Genomic DNA, 19,456 nt, shown 5'->3' on the forward strand with positions numbered 1-19,456 from the left:
TATATATATATATATATATATATATATATATATATATATATATGAATGTTAAATATTAGACGACAGACAGGGCACTCGAACTTGACGTTGTCTCCGTGTGAGTCAGCTATCCTTCCTGGTCTCCACTACGGGGCGTCTGGGCGCTGGAACGGCGCCTTGAACCCCTTCAGGCTGTTCTGTATTCTCTTCCCCGCAACAGGCTGTCCTGTACTGTGTAGAGTAGACTGTAGTCAACGACACTCTCACACTCTCCACTCTGTCCATGAAATGAACATGACGGCTGTTTTTGATTCATCATCACTGAAAAGTCTGAAACGGTAAGAAAAAAAGACAGAAAAAAAGAAACATTCTGTGTTTGTGAAAAATAGAAATAAATAAAAAACAACGAGCAGTAGGCTACCCATGTGTGTGTGTGTGTGTGCGTGCGCTCGCGTGTCTGTCTGTGTGTGTGAGTCTATGAGACAGAGAGAGATAGAGAGAGAGAGGGGGGGAGAGAGACTACGAGCGAGAGCGACCGAAACTCGAGTCGTGGTCCCATGGTCCGCTGTGTCCGTTCGTTTGCAATGTAATTAAATCGCTTTGCTGCGCCCTTAGCCTTATCGGTTGGATGTGACAGTGGTGTGGCTACGGAGCTAAACCGGTCCCTGTCCTGCGACCCTCTTCAGCTATAACCTCATGGTAATTGAATTAGCTCGCTTTTAGCCAGAGGAGGGGCTTCGCTTTGTTGCCGTGACGCCCATTCACATCTCAGACCAATGGAACTATCCCCCGCTTGACTGTAACCGAACCCACTCTGGCAGTCGGCGCTTCGCTGCCTTTGGTCTCACCTTCCTTCCTACGCGTCCCGGCATTGAATGTGAGAAACACCACCAAGAAGGGGGGCGAGAAACACACAGACTGCGCAGCACATGGGGGAGAAGCTTTTGATTTTTTTTCCACCCGCACGATGGCTTATATATATGAGGAGGACACTTGGAATGCTGGTATTTTGGATTCGGTGCAATAAACAAGCGTCTCCTCTGTCTGTCACGCAGCAGCAGCAAAGAGAAACGAGGCTGTCCGTCCTCTCCTCTCCTCTCCTCTCCGCCCCACCTCCTCCTCCTCCTCCACCGTGAGAGACTTCTCCACTACATCGCCGAGGAAAGGATAGCAGCCTCCTTCTCCTCCAGTCAGCGTGTGAACGGGGGGGACAGAAACACAGCGTCTCCAGTCACACTGACTGCCCACCAATTCTGACTAGATGGCTCTAAAAAGTTGCCAGGAGATCGTGGACAACATCTGACGAGGAGCTCCACCAGGCATCGCTGGACATCAAGCCTCTTGTTTCTCCAACACCATCCAGGACTGATCCCTTGTATTTCAACCAGCTCTGCTCAGTAATTGCTCTTTTGCCCTGAGACACAGACTGCATACAACAACCCACAGACAGAAGGGGGAATATTATAACCTACGTAAGCTTCGTGAAAGGGACTATTTCCCCCCGTTATTTTCTGTATTTGTAAATTGATCTCGCTGTTTGCGCATTGGTGTGAGAAGAAACACAATTCTGGTTTGATGAGCGCATCGCAGAGCTGTCAGGGCTGACGTCTCGCAGCCACATAGCCTACAACACATTATCATCTGTCTGGATCCTTGGACCTGAAGCCAAAATCACACTGACTGACTGACTGAGTGGCTCCCAACCATTTCCAGCCTAAGCAAGTGTCCATCCCAAGTGCCCCGCTGAATGGTCTCTGTCGCGCTGATGTCCACCCGCTGTCCGATCCATGTATGCTGTGTGTGTATTATTATTTTTTAGTACTCACAAGCTGCGATCGAGACACAGCCACATGTGAACCGAGACACACCGTCCCGTGATCCGTCCGTCCGTCCGTCCCAGCTGAAGCTGACCGACAGACCGACCGACCCCCCCACACTCACACTCACACACACCGCGGAGCGCAGCGCAGCGCCCCGAAACCCGAAGAGGAATAAACGTGCCTAAGTTTCGCTGTAGTGATGCTGCAAGTGGAAATGGTCGCGTTGCTGTGCCTGGCGCTGTGGATGTGTGTATTCAGCCAGGAGCCGAGCTCCAAAGTCAACGCCGACCGCTATGCCGTCTTCTGGAACAGAACCAACCCGAGGTAAGTGTCCCCGAGCCCCGGGCACACGTTGATCGCAGAGTCGGTGATGTTTACGGGTCTTATAATGATATGTGGACTGTAGCCACACATACATGAAGCCCCGTGGAGTGATGGCTGTTTCCCCCCTAATCAATGTTTATTCTCCGCAGTAAGGGCATAATGCCAGTACTATTAGATACAACAGAACTGTTACTGCGTATTCGCCCCGGCACACATTATTATTGCCCATAAAACGCTATGCCCGAGAGAATACACTAGATTACAAATCGTGCGAAAATAAATAAATAAAAAATCGTGCGTATAAGGCCTAACCTAACATTTTGTCTTCTGATTATTATTTTTAAATAGCACAAATCCATCGTGTTCATTCAGTTAATTCATTCAAGTTATTAAGCACGCGGCCTCGTGAAATGTACCATTTCTCTGGGTTCTTTCCCGTGAACAGTGAGCGGAACCCGAGCTTATCTGAGAAGATGCTGATACTGATGTCAACTCCACTTTTCTTTAAACACTGAATCGATCTGTTCGGCTAGACCAGTGGTTCTCAACGATATATTATAAGGCTATGGTTCTCAACCTATTCAGGCCGTGACCCCCCAAAACAATCATATTTGAACTGGGGACCCCCACCCTGACATGACAAGCACTTGGAATATTAGGAGTTGAGGCATTACATATAGTTTGACTCAGTTCCACAGATTAATATTGTGAAAATAGCAGATCTAAAGCTCACAATGCCTTGCAGCGCGAGGCGTTGTGAGCTTGTAGATCGTCTATTTTCAAAATATTTGCCTCTTTCCTATATTATCTGACAATTTGGCCAATGTTTGACCAGTTTTTATAGTATAGTTTGTTAATTACTTTTCATGCAGTAAGTAAGGGTCTTTTTTATTTTCTTTCTTTCCTCACTTGCCCGTATTTAGACAGAATGAAAAGAAGCATGTAGCCAAACTCTGGTTATTGGTTGAGTACATGCTACCTTCATTTCAAAAACAAGTTGTTTTAATAGGCTAGATATAATAATAAACATGTTATACTTGTTTTGGCAACGGGGACGGGGTCGATAGTAAAGCCTATGGTGAAACATTGAAGAGAGCGCTTCTTGAGCTGTGTGTGTGTGTGTGTGTGTGTGTGTGTGTGTGTGTGTGTGTGTGTGTGTGTGTGTGTGTGTGTGTGTGTGTGTGTGTGTGTGTGTGTGTGTGTGTGTGTGTGTGTGTGGAGCAGTAGACTATCGTAGCCTATATGGCTCGCGTATAAACTTGTCAAAGTAAATTAGTGCATTCAATTATCATTTAAAAACTAAAGCAGGCTATTTTCCTGCCCTGGACTGTAAATACAAATATATGTTTTGCTTACATTTATTACAGGTTATTGTATCATGGTAATTATCGTTTATCCAATTTCTTTTAAACAAGTTTCTTAGTATAGACGTTTATTAAATATCCTATTTCCAACTAGTCTGCCCAGCAGTAGACTTGCACTTGTATTTATTTTTAAATTGCCTTTTTAATTGTATTGCTCCAGTCCACAATTATTGAAGTTATTATATAGTTACTGTCTGACATTCTATCAATTTGGGTCATTTTTATTTATTTAATTAAACTGGAGAAGGCTATACATTGATCTGGACTTATTGATCAACATGTGTTCAAACCAAAGAATGAAAAGTTATCCTACAACTCTATATTGGCATTCTCAATGAGAAATAGTTTTTATTTTACATCTTTTGAAACTGGAATAAGACTATATAGTTTGGCAACCAAAGTTGCCCCATCAGCCTTTGTGAGCTTCAACAACAACATTCTGTGGCTTAGAGACTGTTGTTGAAACTTTCTGGCAGCTACAATCAAACTTATTCAAATGAAAATGGATCAAGTTAATCCAGTCTTGTCACTGCAACTCAGCAAACCGTTATTTATACTGTCGTGGTAGTTAAAGGTGATTAGAAGTTATGGCCACTGGTGTCCCGTTCAGACGAAAGTAAAATGAAGTAATAGAAATACGCTATTTGAATATTCTAACATTGACAAATATTGTTGTATTGTATTAAGTGCAAAACATTTCTAAATGTATAGATTCATTGTTAATTTATCTATGTAATAAGTGTGTGTGTGATAGTTAATGTGTGTTATAGCAGAGGTTCTCAATCTTTTCTGGATCAGGGCCCACTTGAAAATCTCGAAAGTGTTCACGGCCCACACGACAGCCATCCGTCTGCCGTGTTAAGTGCTCAGATGATGGGGCAGAGTGCATTTTCAGAGCAGGTTTATTTTAATGATCAATCAATCGATCGTGTTCTGGCTTGGATATATGGAACTAACGTAGTATGCTTTAAGTTCCTATTTATCGTATCACAGTAAACTAATTTTCAAGGTTTTAAAGTAAACAAATACCATACATTTTGTTTTACATTATTTTTTATATTAGTGTTTTGCCAATTATTTGGCACTTGCAATAACCTCACTTCCCACCCGTGGACCCCGGCCCACAGGTTGAGAATCACTGTGTTATATATGATGATCACAAAGAGATCAGCCGATATTATGTTAGAATGAGGAGTTGTGTGTTGGTTGTCTGAAAAGGGCCTCAGGAGCTACGCCAAAAGTTGAGCTAAAACTTTCTTTAGTTCCACTGCCTTGACTCAAATCCCTGTTTGTCGACCCTATTCTGTGTGTGTGTTCATTAGACAACATTTCCCATATAAAACTCCCTCATGGAGGTAGACAGTGCAGCATTGTCCCTAGACTTATTACCTCTAAATGCCGCTGGTACAGTTTACAGAGATCTTTCACTCAACTGCCAACAGCACTTAGTATTTGTTGAATAAAATCCTCGGCTTACTCTCCCGATGCACACGAAGCCATTAATCGTATACGCTGACTTTGTTGCACAACTATTTATATTCAGTTTGAAGTTTGTGAAAACAAGATTTATTGCTCGGAGCAATTAGTGGTCAAGGGTACAAAATGTAGGTCTAGCGTAGGCGCTTTTCTAACGTCTGGGCCCGTCCAGTGGGGTGTGTAGATTCACAGGGCTGATATACCATAGACCATGACTGTTGTGGTCTCTGGGCCTCGCTCTGACTTACCCCGTTGTTTATTTATGTGCCGCTTTGTTCAATGGAAGCAAACACAAATTTGAGCTAAATCTTGATCGTGTTCTGTTGATAGACACACTTTCATTAGACTGCACATTTTTTTCACCCCGAAAAGTTTTGACTTGACTGGCCGCTCAGTTGACTTGATTCCTTCCAGATGTGCTGACAAGTTTTCACAGTCCAAAGTAAAAAAAAAAGAAAGAAAAGCTCCCCCCCCCCCCCCACCAAAAAAAAAAAACACGGTTCCAAAAAAAATGTAAAGGAAGTTTGAGTAAATCTACTGTTAAGCTCATATCCGAGCCTGAAACTGAAGGAGAGAGCATAACAAGAACTTTTGTGATCAGACTAGACTGCATGCATGTTGTGCTTTTTGTTCCCTTTCTGTCCCCGGTAAAATATGAGAAATAGATAGCTTCCTGAGCCTCATCTGTTTCTGAAGCCTTCGACTTGCCCGGGGAAAGGAAACAGGTTTTCACAGAGGTTCTAACGCCAGTCACTCTGTTCTACTTACTCTAATAGAGTTTGTTTGACTCTCACCCCTGCGGGGCAGAGAGAGGAAGCCAGCCAAGGGAACATCGGGGAGAGGAGAGGAGAGGAGAGGAGAAAAAACAAGAGAGAGTATGGAGAGTGTGGGAGAGATAGCGGACACCTTCCTATTGATGATTCAGTTAATAACTATTGAGTCGTTCATACTCAAGGCTAGATAACTGCTGTTACTTCATGAGCTCCCATACCTCTGTCACTTTTTACTGAGGCTTCTGCTCTCACACGGAAACTGTACAGCAGGTCCTGGTATTTGCTCTACGCCCCGTGAACAGGAAAAACCATCAGTACGGTTTCGTTCCGAAACAAGCTATCCAAAAAAGTGACAACAACTCATACAAAATGATTGATAGTACATAATTAAAGCGTTTTCAAAGTAACGGTTAAGTACTTGGTAGGCAAAGTGTTAAATCTTTTATAGACGGTCTATATAGTATAAAATGAAGATCAGATAAAGGTTTTTCCTCCCTAAAGAACGCATATTATTTTGAAAAGCGACTCCTTGTGCACAACAGATTATTATTGTTATTATTATAATTATATATTTTTTTCAGGGAGAATTTATCCAGGCCAGGGAAATGTAGGCTTTCGTTGTAGTCAAATCTTAAACGGTTATTGGTGGATTTCAGGGGAATTTCATAATGTAACAGTGAGCCATAATGTGTAACAGCAGCTGACAGTTTCTTAGTGGTGTTGTCTAGCAGGGTGGAGAGGGTGCGGGGATTTCCTAGCTGTTGCTGGCTTCGGTCTGCCTGTGTGTCTAACGCCTTCAGCATGAGACCAGAAACATGCTAATTGCTTAATTACTCTGGTGTAGGCTACCTTCATGTTTTCTCTCTGGCTCTCTCTCTCTCTCTCTCTCTCTCTCTCTCTCTCTCTCTCTCTCTCTCTCTATCTCTCTCTCTCTCTCTCTCTCTCTCTCTCTCTCTCTCTCTCTCTCTCTCTCTCTCTCTCTCTCTCTCTCTCTCTCTCTCTCTCTCTCTCTCTCTCTATATCTCTCTCTCTCTCTCTCTCTCTCTCTCTCTATATCTCTCTCTCTCTATCTCTCTCTCTCTCTCTCTCTCTCTCGCTCTTTCTCGCTCTTTGTCTCCATCTCTCTCTCTCTGTCTCTCTGTTTTGTGCGTGCAACACTTGCTCGTTCTCACCCTCTTTCACTCAAATCATAGCCCCCCCCCCCCCTTTCCTCACAGCATTTCTCATAGCACTCTCGCATGTACATGCAGAATATGTTGGCCCTCCACGACAATGTTACACGACTACTTTAAGGGACATGCAAGGACTCCTATAGGTGTATTCGCCTTTATTTTGCCTTGAAATAAAGGGGCCATTTCTCTCTATGGGTTCTGCCGACTGCTATCACTCTCTCTCTCTCTCTCTCTCTCTCTCTCTCTCTCTCTCTCTCTCTCTCTCTCTCTCTCTCTCTCTCTCTCTCTCTCTCTCTCCCTCTCTCTCTCTGTGTACTACTATTTATTCTAATGAGAACGAAGACAGCCACTGGGCTCTAATGATGTCTCAGCTGTAATGCCGAAGAGACCGTCCTTCTCTCTCCCCTCTACCCTCTTGCCTTCCACACACACACTGCCGCTCTCCCTTGTTGTTTCATACTCTCTGCCCACCCCCACACACCCCCACCGACCCCCACACAGTCCCCTCGCCGAGCCCAGAAAATGAATGAATACAATTAGATATTTCAGGCGTCCCTCCGCAGCTGACTGCGAAGAAAAGAGAAAAAAAAAAAATCTCAGAGGTCACGCATAGCAAGCCGAGAGGCGTGCAGGCAGAGGTCGTGCGCGCTCGGCGAGGAATAACGAAGCGGAAAGTTGGCCGAGAGAATGACAAACTAGAAGTCTCCTTGAGGTGGTGGTGGGTGTTTTTTTGTTTTGTTTTTTTTAAACAACACCCACACTGTGATGTGGCTGCAGTCATTTTAATCAGTCATGATACTGCTTGACTTTTGTCTCATTATATATCGAAGTAATTTTTTCAGTGTCCCAACTGTTTCAGTTTGAGGTTTTGAGGTGGGCGTAATCTAGCAGTTATTCAACACCAGCCTCTCTTTGTTGCAATTTCCCGGTTGTTTTTTTGTGTTTGTGTGTGACTGTGCATGTCTGTGTGTACGACGTGAGGAATGAATCACAAGGTCACAGAGGCCTCGTTCCCGTCTCCTCCAGACTCATTGAAAGCAGATATCCCCCCCCCCCCCTTTTGTCTCTCTCTCCCTGGACCCCTCATTACCTGTCACTGGCCAGTGGGACGTGGAAAACGTCTTGTCACTGTGTGTGTGTGTGTGTGTGTGTGTGTGTGTGTGTGTGTGTGTGTGTGTGTGTGTGTGTGTGTGTGTGTGTGTGTGTGTGTGTGTGTGTGTGTGTGTGTGTGTGTGTGTGTGTGCTGACTGTGCACTAGCATAAGGCACAAAACACAGAAGTAAAAAAGCTAGTCCATACGCCCCAGGGTATTTGTCTGGCCACAGCCCTCCCCGCATGAAGATAGACTTCAATGTAAAGCTTTATGTGTAGGTACACTGCAAAATACTGCGTGTTGATTTAACTCTGGTAGAAATGGACCCGTAATAGGGTCCATTTTCTTTACAGTGTACACGTTCTCAAATGTCATCAGCTCTAATTCGGTAGTGAAAATATATCATGTTTTTTTTCCAGTCCGTTTCGTATCCAGTTTGATGGTTTATTTGGGTAGTTGTTTTACCCTGGCACACCATAGTCTACTACATTCCATTCTCTCCCTGCTCTCGCTTCTCCTTTTTCGTTTTGCTCGGAGCTGGGTTTTACTCGCCCTCTCTGCTATACAGTATGCTCGCTCTCCTTTCCCCGCTTCTCTCTCTCTCTCTCTCTCTCTCTCTCTCTCTCTCTCTCTCTCTCTCTCTGCCTCTCTGTCTGTCTGAGGGCTGATTAGTTCTCGTTAATGACCCCTCGCTCTGTCGCTCTTTCATCCCGCGGCACCGGCGAGAGCACATTCACCGACCAAGGAGCAGGAGTGAGGGAGCAGCAGGAATGGAGGGTGGAGGGTGGAGGGGGGCACAAAGAGAAGGAGCAACGGGGAAGGAGAGAGGAGAAGCAAAATAAAAGAGAACTATAAATTGGTATGGTGATGATGTGCGATGCGACCGCGAATTACATTTATAAGATTGAAATAGTTGTGACTTAAAAGGAAAAGAAAAAGTTTTATATCACCTGTGAACTCGACGCCCATTTAATTTAGATTTCTCTCCCCCCTTCTCCTTTCTATTAGCTAGAAAATGAGCCCAGCATGCAGTAGTCAAATGCTTCTTAGACAAAATGTTTGGCAGAGCAGCTGTTCTCTAGTGTGTGTGTGTGTGTGTGTGTGGTGTGGACCAGGGAGAGGCCTGCTGGCCGTGACCCCGTTGGAGGTGCTGTGTGGCGGACAGACACGGCCGTGTCGTTGGGGCTGTTTGTTTGGTGGTCAGACTGTACAACTTATGTTACTATGTCAGTGGTGCTCAAACTTTTTCATGTCAAGGACCCCAAAATGTATATGTATTTGGCCAAGGACCCCCATCTCAAAATATTTTGTTCCAGGGACCCGCAGAAGCAAAGATTTGAGTTACAAATGTTCGCTTTAAAAATATATATATTCAAAGATTTGCACACATTTTTACGATTTCTCAAAAATAGCAGATCTACAAGCTCTACAAGGGCCTCGGTGCCGCGCTATGAGCTTGTATATCTGCTATTTTTGAATAGCCAAAGTGTAAAATAATGCTTTTTAGCAAGTATGTTAATTATACAATACAAATAAAGGCAGACTACAGTTGGATAGAAAGACATTCTTTAGATTTTTTAGTTTTTTTTTCTGTATAATTAATTTTTTCTTGGAAGTTAGTTGATGTTGAAAAAATAAACGTCTTGAAATTTGGCATTGTGCTTGATGTTGAACGATTTGTATGGCTCTTTATGACCTTGATTTTGCTTAGTTGTTGAATGACTTTCACACAGTATTATCTTAAAAGTCGTGTGTAAATGATTAGATAAATATTACTTTTGATTAAGCTTAACTATGTGGAATGAGTTCTAAAAATCATATATCATTGCTGTCGGATGAAAACCATGTATGTCCAAAACCATAAATGTTTTCTTATTTTAAAAACATTTTAAAATAGTGAATATAGCAGATCTACAAGTTCACAACACGTCGCAAGCTTGTAATTCTGCTATTTTCACTACTTTTGTGTGAGTTTTGTATGATAAAGTAAGGCATTAATTTACGAAAAAACATATGAAGATACAAGGTTTCAGCAACGATATTATTCTTTATTAAAGGCCAATAGGGATCTCTGTTCTGTACTTATAACTAAAAATGGTACATACTGAATCATACTTTATTTAATTTGCACATGTTCGCCTGCCTTGCCCAGGGCAGCACATTTCAAAGACGCTCTTTTGTTTTCAGAGTAATCAGCCCAAGGTCAGATGGAGCGCTGAAACGCCACTATCAGCCCAGCAATCTGTCTGTTTGCCCCTCTTATAACCCCTGGCTTTCACAGGAACTCTCTACATGGAGACAATAAAGTATTAACCAGCTTACACATATATGCGCCATGGTCTATGCTGGGGTTTCTTTATATCATGTTCTATCATGACACAGATAAAAATAACATTCCCATACTTTTTTTTTTCTGGCGGTTGTCTCATTTCGATGCATGGGTTTGTTTATCCGGAGAATAGTGTTCCCAATATCACTTGTTTCAGTACAAAAGCTCGATTTCTGAAAAGGTTTATAGGATGGCAGAGTTTGAGAAAATGGTTTGCCTAAAGGTCTGCACCCCACACCCCACCCCTGTCGCGTTACTTTCCACTGTGTTTTAGAGTAGACCTCGCTGTTCCTGCTGGTAAATTTGCCGTCGCAAACTCAACCACAGAAGGGACCTCAGATTTCAGTTTTGCAGAATGCAGGGTCGATGGAAGCTGTTGGCACCGTGTAGTTAGAATTCCCTTTTTCTTATTACGGGGTTAGCTGAATTCCATGGTTAACTATACGATGAAACTATCATCTCATGATAAAACTGTGGTAAACCTTTAATTCCGAGACCCCGTAAGGACCCATAAATGGCGACGTATAGGACTATTACAGGGCTGATAAGGGCGGAAAGCCTGGTCCAGGACTCTCGCTGTACAGTGTTATAGGTCTTTTGTTCGGAGCTGAAAATGGCGCTACCATACCCCTCTTCGGCTCCAGTGCTCTCCTCTGTAAGATGGAGGCTTAGAAGCAGCTGTTACTGTAGTAACGCTAGGTCGATCTATCACCCCTGACCAGAAAGGGGCGCTACTGAGCGAGGTCTGATAGCACAGCCATGCCCTCCGCTGCCAAACCTATCATTCCAAATGTACCACTGAAGTAAGAGATCTATTTATCCGATGTAAACTATCTTATTGTGCCCTTGTTTGATTTGATCTTGTTAAACTCATTTACTACTGCCATCGTCCTGCAATTACAGCAACTGCATTTGCATGTAAAGGTCAGAGCGACTGATGGGTTTTCAAATTATTATAATTTTTTTCTGTCACTGTCACTTCAGGTGAAAAATGTGATGGGAAACGATCGAGGGGGGGAGGAGGAGGAGGGGGTTGCTAGACATATTTTCCACAGATAATTCCTTTCATGGTAGGCTGGCTTCGGACGCTCTAGCTGTGACGTTTTCCTTATTTAACTCGTGGGGCTGTGTGGGGAGTGACTGGATGTTTTTCTAGCTGGGCAGCAGTGTGGAGAATAGATCCCAGCAGAGAATACATCTCCAGCTCGTGAATAAAGACCTAATTGACGGGTTGTAGCCAGTTGTAAATGACTCATGAGGTAATTCGTCCTCCAACAGACAGAGTGAGAGAGCCAGAGAGAAAAAAAAGAATACTGTGGAAACATTGTATAGTTGTGTGGTCTGCCCCCCCGCCCCCCCCCCCCCCGCCACCCCCCCCAGGAGCAGACACAGTCTAGTGGGTTTATTTCCAAACGTCCACGTCCCTAAATAGAACTCGTGGATCATCATGTGGCATCGGATGCGGTTTTGCCGCCTCCTCACCTGCGTCCAACGAGCGCCCCCCTTGGAACATTTACGCACGTTGTCACATTTTTGTTTGGATTTTAGTGTTTGTCTTGGCTCACTGTTGGAAAACAGCTCAGACAGGTACATCATGGTTGAAAGGATTAACTGATACCCTGGCCTAGTTTTGAACATGAACACCTCTTTATTAAGTTTCCACTGCCGCAAGCAATGTTCCGCCGAACATAAACATAAACATGCAAGCAAGCAAACAAACAATGGCGCTTTCTCTTTGTTCAGTCTACCATTGTGGAGAGAAGTGCCAATAATAAGCTAACTGCACCAGCATGTTTGAATTGACAGTACAGCAAAATAGTAGCAGCTAATGCGCCCCCAATGCCAGGCCGTAAGAGACTGAAAGGCGGCCATTGTTCTGCGCTTTCTCTGTCCACTACGGCACAGCCAGGGCTTAAAGTATGCATGCGCTTAAAAACGGAGGGAGAAAAGGAGCGAGGGCAAAGGAGAGAACAGAGGCACAATGGCGTGAATGGCAAAGGGGAAAGGGAGGGTGCACAGCTGAAGTTGTAGCCTTGGTCTTAGTCAGAAAAAAGGGAAGGCGGTGAGGAGTGCGATGTGGGAGCCAGAAACGAGGGGGAAAAGGCTTGTACTAGCTGTGGGGGGGGGGTGGGTTGGAGAGATGAGGTGGCACTGTGTCCCTTGCCTCCACCCACCCCTTATCCCTCCTCTCTCGTCCGTCCTCTCCCCTTGCACCCTCATGCCAAGCTTCCCTCCTACACCACCCAGCGTATCACCCCCCCCCTCTTGTCTGCCCTTGCCAAGTTTTAAAGATGCATGTAGCCGGCTGACTAGCTGTCTGTCTGTATCTGACTGGCTGGCTGGCAGCGGTGGTCGACGGTGGTTCTCAGGGGGGGACAGGCTCTTGGTCCCTGCCCAGAGGAGGTGTCGTCTTAGCGGTCAGGGTTCTGTGACACTGTGGGGCTATTTTCTACAGAGACAGGATTAAGCCTGCTCAGGTTTAGACCCCTGCTTTGTTTCCCCTGACACCGAAGACTCCCATACAGAGGGCTGTGTTTGTGTGTGGGTGTTTACTTGGGGGGTGGTTGTGGTTCTGGAGTTGCAGCCCCGACCGTAGCTACTGTGACACATCGAGCCCTCGCTGTGTCCTTGAAAGTGCTTTAAAAAACTAATTTGTGTACAATGCATTCATCGGCCAGAAAGTCTGGATATTATGTGTGTATGCCTTTGACCCTACTCTAAAATACCAGTTGCTCTAGAGTCTAAACAAGTATTTTGATCCATAACTCTGGCACTGAGCCAGCTGATTTACCTGAACCGATGCTCGTTTAATATTCCTTCAGTGCCACGAAGAATGGCTTCTCTTTACACAAGGACATTTTAAACCATGTTTAGAAATAGAGAGAATCACATAATCACCTAATTTAGGCTGGTTTCCTCAGCCGTTCTGTGTATTTGGTGCCCTCTGCTCTGATCTGTGGTTTGATGTCGACGCGTTCAATGCACACACGTGTTTGTTTTCAGGTTCTCGCGTGCGCGTGCACGTCGGCGTGCCTGTATAACGCACAACGTACCTGATCTCCACATTCTATCCTGAGGTGACCCCCAGATTCAGAAGTATTTAAGGGAGCAGCTGAAACACACACCGCGCTATACTCATGACCTAATTTTCTTGGCCGGATCCTCGGGGAGCTGTTCAATAGTTTTCCCATCTTCTGTGCGTTTGTTGTTTTTGCTGTGGGATTCTGAAACAGCATCCCCCCCCACCCACCCCGCAGGGAAGACGATTGATCCGGGGAATGTGTGATAAATCCCATCTTCACCCTCTCTCCTCTCATCTGAGCCTGGCATTGACTGGTCCGGCTTAGCCAGAACATTATCACACATAACCAAATATGACACCCCAAAGAACATAGGATGCACGCACACACGCGCGCACACACACACACACACACACACACACACACACACACACACACGCGCGCGCACGCACGCGCGCGCGCGCGCACGCACACACAGAGACAGCTCTTTTTTTCTGTAAAGGCAGTTCATTATTTCTTCCGCGAGGCTCAAGTTGCAGGAGATGTGGTATTTATTCTGCTTGTTTATTTTTTCCCCTTTAAACCGGAGAGCAGCGGGCCTCGGAGTGCAGCAGCCTTTGAACCGCGGCCTATCCCATGACTGCAGCCCTGGGTATTAACCCAGAGCCACTGAGAGGCTTAAAAAGCCATCAGCTCATTGTCCGGGGACACAAAAAGCCCCCTTCCTCTAAAATCCCCCCATCTTCTCTTCTCTTCTCTCCTCCTTCCCTCCTTTCTTAAAGAATGCCCTGAGTCGGCCTCTGCCGGCATTCATATTAATCAGTTTTAAGGGTCTAATGAGATAAGTGAGACTGAAGGGGGAGTCCCCAAAGTGGTCTTAAGCCCTGAGGATAAGCAGAGGTGATGAGCGCTGCCCATGGCTACATCCTCAGGGGCGTGGGTGTTTTTGTTTTTTTTACCCAGGAGGGTTGCTCGAAAGTTTATTTATCTGTTTATTTTGTTTGTGTTTTTTTTTTTTAATGGTCGTGGCTGCAAAGTAAAAATAAACAATATCAAATATGTTTCCCCTCAATACTTTTCTATTCCTTTTCCCACTCGGACAGGAGGAGTGATGGTTTCAGTTTGTGGTGTTGCGGTTGTCGAGGTGGCGTATCTGTGTGTTCAACAAACATCCTGCTATGGCCGCTTAAGTTCTTTGTCCCAACTCCCTCAAATCCTTCTAACTCCCCCCTTGTAACACCTTATCACATCACGCATCCTATACGCTAGTAGCTTGTACTCACTCCCGCTCTTTCTGTCCTCATTGAACCCCCCCCCCTCCCAATCATGCCTGTCCCCCCGTCTTGGGGATTAACAGGTCTTTAACTGTACTGCAATAACTCCTTGGCTTCGGGCATCCTGCTGGGATGACCCAGCATGGCCACTGTCCGCATTAGACCTAGTGTCTGTGACGGTTAGCTGACAGTTGTTGATGCACTCGGTCTCTCTCGTTCCCTCTCTTTCTGTGTGTGTGTGTGTGTGTGTGTGTGTGTGTGTGTGTGTGTGTGTGTGTGTGTGTGTGTGTGTGTGTGTGTGTGTGTGTGCGTGTGCGTGCTGCTAATTTGCAATCTGTATGCTGCATCTATTTTCCTGGAGAGTGTTTTATTTTTCTCTTTTTTGGGCAAAAATGTTGGCACAAATTATATATATTTTTAAGATCTATGAGCTCACAATATGTCCCATCGCGATCAGCTTTAAAAAAGAAAAGAAAAAAGAAAACAAGAAGTGGTTATTACAGGTTGCCCCTCGTCCAGTTGGTCCAAGATAGAGCCAATGTGAGCAAAGCAACATGGCGGCTAAGGGAAGAGAGAACATCAATGTGGAAGCAGCCAGACACAAAGAGGGGGAGCTACAGTAGCAGCCATGTTTAAAACGGGCGTTGCAATTCATTAGCTCACAAATTGTATGTAGGAAATGGTGTGATATCAAAGACTGGAGTTTATAGTCAGACTACAGTAGTCTTCTTTGGCAAATAGAAATAATCTGTGATTAATGGGGGATTATCTGTCCATTGCTATACCAGAGGTGGAGGTTAGCGGCAAGTCACAGAGCAGAATTAGTCACAATATAAATGAAGTTAAAGCCCATTTGATTAAGAAAAAACAGGGGGGGGGGGGGGGGGTGGCGATGTACGTTTATATAATTCAAATACACGCAGCTGTTCTGCTGAATTTTCCATATCGATGAAAAAAATACTCATTTTAGTTAAGAACAGATGTAACGGAATCAAATCTTTCTGCTGCGTTCAGATTCTTGGCGCTTGAGAAAGTCTCGTTGAAATATACAGTAGGCCTGTTGGAGGCTCTTTTGATCAGGAATCAGTCCTCAGAGAGTTCTGTTTCACCTGCTGTTCTGTGGTCCTTATTACCATAGAATCTCAAGCCGGTCCGAGTTGCACGGCCGGAGACATTCCAGCCGGGATTAGACGGAGCGTTGCAAACGGAAGCCCAAATAACAGGCATCGCATGAGCTTTGTTTCCCGGAATGGAATAAAGTTTGGCAGGGCCATTTGTTAGTTTTATTCCTCCGCCTTTTAGGTTTTTTAAGCCTTGAGACGTAGATGGACGTCAACTGTGCAATTCTAGATTTGTAGTTTGTTCGTTGTTTGTAATTTGATTAGGAACCCATTCTGAAATAGTTTAAATAAGAGTTTAACAATATTTGATGAGCATGAAATTGTTTTATTTATTTAAATTCAAGTATGTAAATTGATAATAAACACATCAAAGCGTATGAATGTGTATTGACTATTGCAATTTATACTCAAAATTCTGTTATTTAAAATTCTAAAATGATGGCCAACATGGGTTCATTCATCTAATATATTGGTAATAGGCAACTATTATATGATTTTAGTATGTCTCACTGTCGGGTGGAAATCTTGTATGTCCAAAACGGTTCCTTTTCAGGAAATGGAAAACTGTGTTCCAGTGTAGTTATTATTTAGTCACAAGCTCTGGTTAATACTTTTGGTGAAATATTTATAAAATCCCCAGACACACTTAACCAGTCTTTCACTTTCAAAATGTTTCAAAATAGCAGAGCTTGTAGATCGGCTATTTTTGCTACTTTTGTGTGAAACTCTTGTGCGAAGAAGTGGAGCATTTTACAAAAAAACATCAGAAGTTGAAAAATGGGTATACTGGTTTCTGTCTGGTTTCTGTCCGACGGCGACGATATATTCTTTTATTATTACCCATAATCTTTTTTACATTAAATAATTATGCCCTGACCTCAGTTTTTATTAGTTTTCTGACAGAAATACTGCACAATATTTGTGTAAAAGTTTTCCTGCCCTCATTATTTATTTGTATGCATTTGAGAACTTCAACTTTAACTTTCTTTTATTTTTTGCTTTCTTCCAGCAACAGAGACCTATGGAAAACAAAATTTGAAACCGGTATTTTCCAGTGAATAGTGATAATTTACAGATGTTCCAGTGGAATTATGTTTTATTATGAGTCACAGAGTTGAATTAGATTATTAGCCTGTGGCCGGGGAGATGCAGTCTTTGGATTGGAGCAATGATTCATGCGCTTTGGGTGTAGTGATCAAATATTTATCGCTGTTTGCGATCTCTAGAAGAGCAGCACTTGCAAACCTTCGCACGCAATTCAGGGAAAATGAGGTCAAGGTAGACATGTTTTGAACATGAAGGTGATGGTTGACATTCTGTTTGTCTGGAGCATATTTTATGCCACAACCTTTGCGATGCTAGGGGCCCATTTTAAACCCTTCTTCTTAAGACCCTTCTTAATATAGTTTTGCTGTTACGAGTATTGTTTTCTTTTGGTTGGCTAGCTTCATATTACTTTGGTGCATATTCTCTGTCTAAAGAAAGTTCCACCTCTTTCAAAACAAACTTTTTGGAATGTCTAAGGCAAGGAAATTCACAACTTGTGATACTAACAATATTTAGCAAATTAGTCAATCGGTATTAGTGATTCATTTCACTTGTTGTTAGCTTGGTTTGGTTGTATGGATTCATTATAAAAATACCACAGATTCCTTTTCTCGTCGACAGGTGTCAGTCGGCGAGTCCCTTGCGGCATAACCCTGGACAATCTGCCAATGACATTGGGTTCAGTGCGGCCCGCTTAAATAATGCAGCACACTCGCCCCTTTTTTTTATCTCCTGCTCGCCATCTCTTCACCTTTCCTCCTCTGTGACGGAGAGAGCTGTCCTTACATTAAGGACTGGTTAGATTTCCCCTGCTGCTGTACATTAGCGGCAGTGCCTTCCTGCATGTATCAGTGGTAAGAGGAACATGGCACGGAGACGGTTGAATTATTCACACTCATAATCGGCCTTTATGTCCTGCCGCCCAGCCAGGCCCCACTGTTATTCTAGTGCATAATTGATAGCGCTCAGAAGTGGAAAAGTTAGAATAGCAGAAGTAATGCGAAGCGAAAGTGTAGTCAGGCGGCAGAGGGAGGGGAGAGGGGGATTGGCGGAGGACTGAGGCGGATCGAGGGATGGAGGTGGGCCCCTATAGGAGTTTTTACACAGGGCTTGTGTTAGCCTTTACCAGGCTTAGGCCCTGCTAGCGCGAGGATTGCGTGTGTAGCCCAGCCAAACCAGTCCAGGGGGGATGAGGAGAAGGGAGGGGGGGGGGGTAAGAGCGGGATGAAAGAAGGAGAGAGGGAGGGGAGAAGGGGATCTGGAGTAACGAGGCCTGACGCTGAGCCGGCCCAGAATGTGGTCCGTCTCCCCCTCAAAGTCACACTGGAGCTCCTCCATGAGCAAAAAAATATATCTGGAACTAAATAATAAAATGTCTCTCCTTTTTGCTTATTTATCCTTTTTTTTCAATCTGAAGGTTTTCTCAATGAAGGAATTCTAGTTTATTTTTGTTTGGCACAGTCTCTTATTATTATTATTATGAAAAATTCCCTCTTTAGATTCTGTCCAGCTCTGCACATTGACTGTGCTGTTACCTGCCCGGCAGACATGCACCTACGCTGGCGTTTGTTTGGACGCCGTCCAGTAGTCTTTTCACTACCTGCTAGCTAAGGCAGGTAAGAGAGAGGCATTGACATCACATTACAACCACGCGATACAATGATCGATAAACGGTAGCCTCCAGAGAAGAGTGGATATTGGCGCTGTTCCAACAGTAAAGAGAAGCCGTCCACTGAGAAATTGACTGAGACGACCTCCTGAAAATGTTTCAAGACAACAATGCCCTACATACATAAAAATAATCTACGGCAGTTACATTCCTCCTTTTTAATTGACCTGCCGTCATGTTTCTTCATCACTCTCTTATTTATCAGGGACTTTTATTTCGCCAGCGTGCGCCAAGGCTGCCGGGGGAAAATCCTTTGGTATTCCTGTCAGGGAGTAGTGTTTTTTTATGTTTTCCATTCTCTTATCCACCCTCCTCTCCGTGTTGGCCCCAGTCGAATACCGCACCTTTCCATGCAAGGGCTACCCTCTCAGGTGGAGGTGTTAACACGTCCCCAGGTGTTGTCTCTTTAACACCTCCCTGACCCTTGACAAAGCCATACTAACTGCTGCCTAGCTCCGCTTTTGTGTTCCATAACAAAGCTCCTTTAGCTTTTAATAACACCACACAGTGCCGCCGGTGTCAAGAGAAACCTGAGATAAGGTCCACATCAGAGGGTTTGGTGGGAACTGTTTAATCCGTTTGCTCGAAACCAAACCAACACATAACAGGCGGGGATCATGTTTGGCAAAGTGGCCTTCTTTGATGGAGAGATCGGATGGTGTGGCTATGAGCAACGGGGCTGATGGGAAATCGAGAGGGGGCTGAGTGAGCGCCGGTAGTCTTTTACAGAGCTGTGAAAAAGAACATCTGGAGAATAATGCAGGAAGCACACACATTTAGAGACACACACAGGCAGACACATACTCACACACACACACGCACGCACGCACGCACGCGCGCACACACGCACACGCAGACACCCACACATATCTGCATGCACGCACAGACGCAAGCACATATGCACTCAGCCACCCACATATGGACTTGCATGCATATGCAATTAATCTTCTTAATAACCCTAAATAGTTTGTTTTGTCTTGAGTTTGGAAAAACAA

The 19,456-nt window shown here is 44.4% G+C and overlaps 1 protein-coding gene across 2 annotated transcripts in view; it reads left to right on the plus strand.

The window, feature by feature from the left end:
* Window positions 1–751: 751 nt before the first annotated feature.
* Window positions 752–19,456, plus strand: part of efna5b (ephrin-A5b) — a 133,523-nt gene continuing 114,818 nt past the window's right edge. The window contains exon 1 of one of the 2 annotated variants that reach the window (XM_084055020.1): window positions 752–2,123. In XM_084055020.1, the coding sequence (XP_083911146.1) occupies window positions 1,999–2,123 (125 nt within the window). In that variant the 5' untranslated portion in view covers window positions 752–1,998. The remainder of the gene's footprint in view (window positions 2,124–19,456) is intronic. The other variant, XM_084055019.1, reaches the window with a different exon arrangement.

The sequence above is a fragment of the Gymnoscopelus microlampas genome (assembly GCF_963454915.1).
Source record: "Gymnoscopelus microlampas genome assembly, chromosome: 4".
Taxonomy (NCBI): domain Eukaryota; kingdom Metazoa; phylum Chordata; class Actinopteri; order Myctophiformes; family Myctophidae; genus Gymnoscopelus; species Gymnoscopelus microlampas.